At 46.9% G+C, this 6,326-nt stretch overlaps 1 protein-coding gene across 2 annotated transcripts in view; it reads left to right on the top strand.

Moving 5' to 3' along the window:
- Positions 1-4,996, top strand: part of LOC114634922 (leukotriene-B4 omega-hydroxylase 3) — a 12,172-nt gene extending 7,176 nt beyond the window's left edge. For both annotated transcript variants that reach the window (XM_028783529.1, XM_028783530.1), the window contains exons 7-13: positions 1,035-1,305; positions 2,125-2,191; positions 2,382-2,511; positions 3,513-3,646; positions 3,718-3,782; positions 3,943-4,025; positions 4,376-4,996. In XM_028783529.1, coding sequence (XP_028639362.1) covers positions 1,035-1,305; positions 2,125-2,191; positions 2,382-2,511; positions 3,513-3,646; positions 3,718-3,782; positions 3,943-4,025; positions 4,376-4,553 — 928 coding nt within the window. In that variant the 3' untranslated portion in view covers positions 4,554-4,996. The remainder of the gene's footprint in view (positions 1-1,034; positions 1,306-2,124; positions 2,192-2,381; positions 2,512-3,512; positions 3,647-3,717; positions 3,783-3,942; positions 4,026-4,375) is intronic.
- Positions 4,997-6,326: the final 1,330 nt, after the last annotated feature.

Raw genomic sequence — 6,326 nt, 5'->3', positions numbered from 1 at the left:
TCTATCTATCTATCTATCTATCTATCTATCTATCTATCTATCTATCTATTTTTTTGGCCTGATGGCACATGCCCTTAATCCTAATACCCTGAATGCAGAGGCAGACAAATCTCTTAGTTTGAAGCCAGACTAGACTGGTCTACAGAGCAAGTTCCAGGATAGCCAAGGCTACACAGAGAAACTCAGTCTTGAATCTCTCCCCAAATATATACACACACAAGCATACACACACACACACACACACACATACGCTACACACACACGCCACACACACCACACACACACACTACACACATACTACACACACACTACACACACACACTACACACACACACACTATATACACACTACACACACACTACACACACACACCACACACACACCACACACACACACCACACACACTACACACACACACACCACACACACACTACACACACACACACACACACTACACACACACACACCACACACACCACACACACACTACACACACAGTACACACACCACACACACACACACACACACACACACACACACACCACTCACACACACACACTACACACACACCACACACACACACACACATCTTTGGGGGATATTAAGGAGATATTATAAGTTACAGTAGGGCTGATGATGGATATGATTAACACTGAGCTCCTTCTGGGATCCACTTCCCTACCTCCTTCCTTAAACTGTTCATCCAGCTCGGGTCTTATTCTTTTCCAGAAGATACAAGGGTTAAGCTCACCTAGTAGTGTCACTGTTTCTACTGTCAAGTCATCTAGTGCCTTCACGACTTCATGGGAAGTCAGTTTTGAGAGCTAGCCACACTGCAGTTTGGGAGCATAGGGTTGTGGAGGCAGGTCGAAGAAATATGATGAGTTTTTTGAGAGTTGACTCTCAGGGCTTGTTCCACTCTGCCTCTGTGGCCAACTGTCTCTGGTACTCCATTCCCAATGATTCCTGGCTGGTGGGGAGAGGGACAGATTCACATATGTTAAGTTGCTGTCTCCTTTGCCTAAATCCTGCAGGAAGTCCAGTGAATATATTGCTGCCATCCTGGAGCTCAGTGCCCTAGTAGCCAAAAGGCACCAGCAGCCTTTGATGTACATGGACCTGCTGTATAATCTCACACCTGATGGGATGCGCTTCCATAAGGCCTGCAACCTGGTGCATGAGTTCACCGATGCCGTCATCCGGGAGCGGCGCCGCACCCTCCCAGATCAGGGTTTGGATGACTTCCTTAAGTCTAAGGCCAAGGCCAAGACTTTGGATTTCATTGATGTGCTGCTGCTGAGCAAGGTAGGTTCTCAAGAAGCACAGTGGATATTGATGCAAAATACTGTGTCAAATAATGTGAGCTCAATACAGAGGACACTGCGGCAAATCCAGGCAAACTCCCCAACATCACAGAGGCCCTTTTATTAGTCATGGCAAAAGGTAAAGCCAAAATATCATGTAACAGTGACTCCCCATTACCAGTGCCCCCTTTTCTAGGGGGATGAGGTATTGGCCTTTATGTGCAGTGAGGTTTACACCACAGAGAAAGGGCAATGCATTCTCATTCTGTGGTTCACATACAATAACAGACACCCGAGTCTAATTCCCCTCAAGGGGCTAAATAGTGAACAAAGAGAGAGGGATGGAGGAATAAGTGAAAGAAAGAAGAAGAGAGACAAAGAAAGGGAGAGAGGGAATTTCATTCTGGAGCTAAACAGGCTCTTTCCAGGACAAAGTCTAGATATGCAAGCGAAATGTTTCCATGGGACATAGGAGTCCCTGGATCTGTAGCACTTTATAATGTGAGTAGAAGTCTTTAGAGTAAAGCTTTACTTCTAATTTCCAAGGCAAGTTGGCATGCAGCCATCTCCCATACCAAGTCACTATCAGTTCCTCAGAAATTCTCCATCATGTAGAAACATGGTGACATTTCTGTGTGAGTTGTTGACTCTTCCAACTGCAGGCAACACGGGAGACAGGATATCCAGCAGAAAGCCAGGAAGTTCAGACTGTACCAGTAGCAACAGACAAGAGGTGGACATGATCTTCTGGGAATACCATGGTTTAAACACAGGGATTTTCAGAACTGCTCTGATTTGGGTGGTCTTGCTTTGTCTTCAGGATGAAGATGGAAAGGTGTTGTCAGATGAGGACATCAGAGCAGAAGCTGACACCTTCATGTTTGAGGGTGAGGGTCCCACTGTGGGACAGAGAGGAGGCAGGAGTTTATCCTTCTTGAGACTTGTCAGGAAGACACAGAATCCTATTCTATCCGTTGATCCTTTTCCTACCCTTTCCTGGATTTCACTACCTGGGCGCTGTCCTCAATGTGATGCTGATGCAGTGTGGAGACCCATGCCTGCTTGTTTGTCCCTCAGGCCATGACACCACAGCCAGTGGGCTCTCCTGGATTCTGTACAACCTGGCCAGGCACCCAGAATACCAGGAGCGCTGCAGGCAGGAGGTGCGGGAGCTCCTGAGGGACCGAGAGCCTGAGGAGATTGAATGGTGAGCATAGGTCTTCCTGGCACAGTAGTGAGCCCCTCTCCTCCTCAAGTGGGGAAGAGTCACTCTTTTTGTCTCCTACATTTGCTAATGGGCAAGGAATCTGAGCCTAGAGGAGAGAGACCTAGTACCAAGCCTGACTGGCAAGGAAAGGGGTCTTGGCTTTGGAACAGACCAATTTCTGTCTCTGAGGGAACAGTGATAATTACAAGGGAAAGCGATATTTTACATGTGTTCAGTGAAAGCACTTCCCTCACTATCTTGTCCTCTCCAATGGACGTCTTCTTCCATGACTGTTTTTTTTTTCTCTTGTACCCTAGATCTTACTGTAGTGATATGTTCAGGGGCTCAGAGGTGATATCTAGACATTGCAGTGTGCTGGAGCTAGAGGAATGGCTCAGCTGTTAAAATCATGTCTTACACTTGCACAATTTGGTTTTCAGCATCCACATCTGGTAGCAACCATCAGTAACTCAGTGGATCTGAGACCTTGACCCATACACACACACACACACACACACACACAAATACCCAGGTAAGTGATATACTACTTTAATCCCAACACTTTGGAGTAGAGGCAGGATCTCTAAGTTTGAGGCTAGCTCGGTCTACCCAGGGCTATGTAGAAAATCTCTGTCTCCATATAAAAAAATAAAATAATAAAAACAGCAGTCTAGGTACTGTCCAGGATCCCTGGGTTGTTCATCCATCCATCCTCATCCCAGAAACCTCTCCTACAATGGCTTTCCCATCCCAGTTTTGTATTCATCTCAGCTGTGGTTCCAGAGACCTAGAAGGGACCAGACCAAGGACTAGTCAGAATGTCCCAACTTGGCAGAAGGTCAGTCTTAATTTAGAATACATTCTAATTTTCTACTGCTGTAGTTATCTCACATCTGATCCACACACGGCTTACTTTATCACTGTGAGAAAAGACTGCACTGACCCACATGAACTGTCAGCCTCCTTTTGTTCCCTGGTTAATAGTTAAGGGGTTTCCTTAGGGACGACCTGGCCCAGCTGCCCTTCCTGACCATGTGCATCAAGGAGAGTCTGCGGCTGCACCCCCCAGTCACGGTCATCTCCCGATGCTGCACCCAAGATATTGTGCTCCCAGATGGCCGGACCATTCCCAAAGGTGCAGTATGGGGGAAAGGATCCTGGGCAAGCAGCAGAGTCTTGTCGTGAAACCCCCTTCTTCCCCCACAGGTATCATCTGCCTCATCAGCATCTTTGGAATTCATCACAACCCATCTGTGTGGCCAGACCCTGAGGTGCTGTCTCCTTTATCCCCTGTAGTAGGGTAGGGGTTTTAAGGGAGGAAGTGGGGCTTTGACCTAGGAAATCAGACCTCACCTTCCCCGGAACAAGGCTCTGTCCCTGGTTGTACTGGGAAGTAGTCACTCATCCACCATGACTCAATATCTCCTGCAGGTCTATGACCCCTTCCGCTTTGACCCTGAAAGCATTAAAGACAGCTCACCTCTGGCATTTATTCCCTTCTCGGCGGGGCCCAGGTGAGGCCAATGGGCTTGGGTGAATAGAGTATGGTCTGGGACTGACAGTGGGAATAGTAGGGAGTTAGGATGGTCTGGGTCTGGTTCTCCTTCCTGTCCTCTATTCAGGTTATTTGCAAAGGAGTAGGGATTAGAAAGAGAAGGGCTGCTGCTCTATGCTCCGAGTCCCACCTGTATGGACTGGGCACTGAGGCTGCAAGACCTTTAGGGATGCAGATGTCCAGTTTGGGTCCCAGGAGCGTCACGGTCCCTCCTGCACTTCATGCTGACTAGGCGCTGCAGAGACCTGGGTTCCACAGTGCCTGGCTGCGTCCAGGCGCCGTCATAGTCCTTATCTGTTCCTCTTGCAGGAATTGCATAGGTCAGACTTTCGCCATGAGCGAGATGAAGGTGGCACTGGCCCTGACACTGCTGCGCTTCCGACTCCTACCCGATGACAAGGAGCCGCGCAGGCAGCCAGAGCTGATCCTGCGCGCAGAAGGCGGGCTGTGGCTACGGGTGGAGCCGCTGAGTGCCGGCGCGCAGTGACCTCACACCTGGTCTGGAGCCGCCAGACCAATTTACCTCTGCGGATCCCAGAATGAACAGAACTGTGGCCTATACCCGAATCTTATCGACAGCCAGCAGGGGGCGCTGTGAATCCAGTGCTTGGGTGAAAGAAGCCAGCTGGTGTCTGAGCCAAAGAATCTTAAATTCTTCTAATTGACGACAGGCCTTATGATAAGGTGCATTCTCCTCCAACCAACCTGGACCACTCTGAACAATAGGAAACCAAAGGGAGTTCTGAGCAAGAGACCAGAATGAAAGGCAAATTTGAACTCTGATTCTCGCAGCAAATCTGTTGTATCAGCTCCATTTCCGTTACTTTGGCCTCCATTCTAATCACTTAATAGACCTTTCTTCTCTCACCTCAGAATTACTTTTCTGTGGGCACTAAATTACTGTGCTTATTAAACCTTAAGAGCAGCAAATTTTTTTTGTCTCATTTAAAGCTAGGGTCTCACTGTATCATCATAAACTCCTGTTTTTTTAAGCTCTTCCTGCAGAACACCGTGTTGATCTTGTCTACGGTGTTTTGAAGTGATGTCTGACTTTTGTGGTATCTTACAGGATTTTTCGAGTAAGGAAGAGAGAAGAGGATTGAGGGTGATGGGTACTGGGGTTGTTGGAAAGCACCCATTTCCCACCGTGGGGAGGGGCTCTATCTGGATATGTGCCTCACTATGGGGCTAGAAATGTAGCTTAATGATAAAGCCCTTGCTGAGCATGTGAGAACCCTGTGTTCCACAGCCTCACCCCAATGCCCCTGCATTTCAAATAAAACAATACAAACAAATAAAAGTGAGCTTCAGTGGCTGGGAAGATGGTTCGGTGACAAAGAGTAATTGGTGCTCTTTCAGAGGATCCAAATTTGGTTCCCAGCACTTGCGTCAGGTTCCAGGAGATCTGATGTCCTCTTCTGGCTTCAGTGAACAACTGTGCTCTCATACGCCCACATGTGCTTGTGTACCTCTGGTTTTTCTAACAACCTACTGTGGTGGGCAAAGCGTTGTCATTGAAGGGAAGCCTTTGGGATTGGGAGCCCCATCCTGGCAGCCTGGTGGGGTCTAACTTCAGGAGAACTGCCGGCATAATCCCAGCATTCAAGAGGCAGAGGCAGGCAAACCTTTGAGTTGGAGGCCAGCCTAGACTACAGAGAAAGTTCCAGGACAGCCAGGGCTACACAGAGAAACCCTGAAAAAGCCAAATAAAGAAACAAATAAACAAAAAGACTAGATACGTAGATAGATAGATAGATAGATAGATAGATAGATAGATAGGAAAAGTTGTTTTATCTTCTGAAAGTCACATTTGTGGGTTTTGCCTCTAGTCTTCTCATGTCAAATACTTTTGTATTCAAATGTATTTCCATAAAAGAAGGAAGACACAAAACAGAAATGTATCACACATGAATCTAGTATGTTAAATAATCATTGTTAATATTCTCTCAGACACATCTCTAGTGTTTTTTATTTATAACAATATTTTTTAAAGATTTATTTATTTTATACATATGAGTACACTTTAGCTGTCTTCAGACACACCAGAAGAGGGCGTCAGATCCCATTACAGATGGTTGTCAGCCACCATGTGGTTGTTGGGAATTGAGTTCAGGACCTCTGGAAAAGCAGTCAGTGCTCTTAACCTCTGAGCCATCTCTCCAGCTGTATAATGATATTTTTAATTGTTACTGTTTTATATGGGAGTTTTGCCTGCATATATGTCTGTATACTACATGTGTTCAGTGTCCACAGAAGCCAG

This window comes from Grammomys surdaster, unplaced genomic scaffold (assembly GCF_004785775.1).
Source record: "Grammomys surdaster isolate TR1022 unplaced genomic scaffold, NIH_TR_1.0 1149, whole genome shotgun sequence".
NCBI classification, from domain to species: domain Eukaryota; kingdom Metazoa; phylum Chordata; class Mammalia; order Rodentia; family Muridae; genus Grammomys; species Grammomys surdaster.
This window is presented reverse-complemented; position numbering and strand designations above follow the sequence as displayed.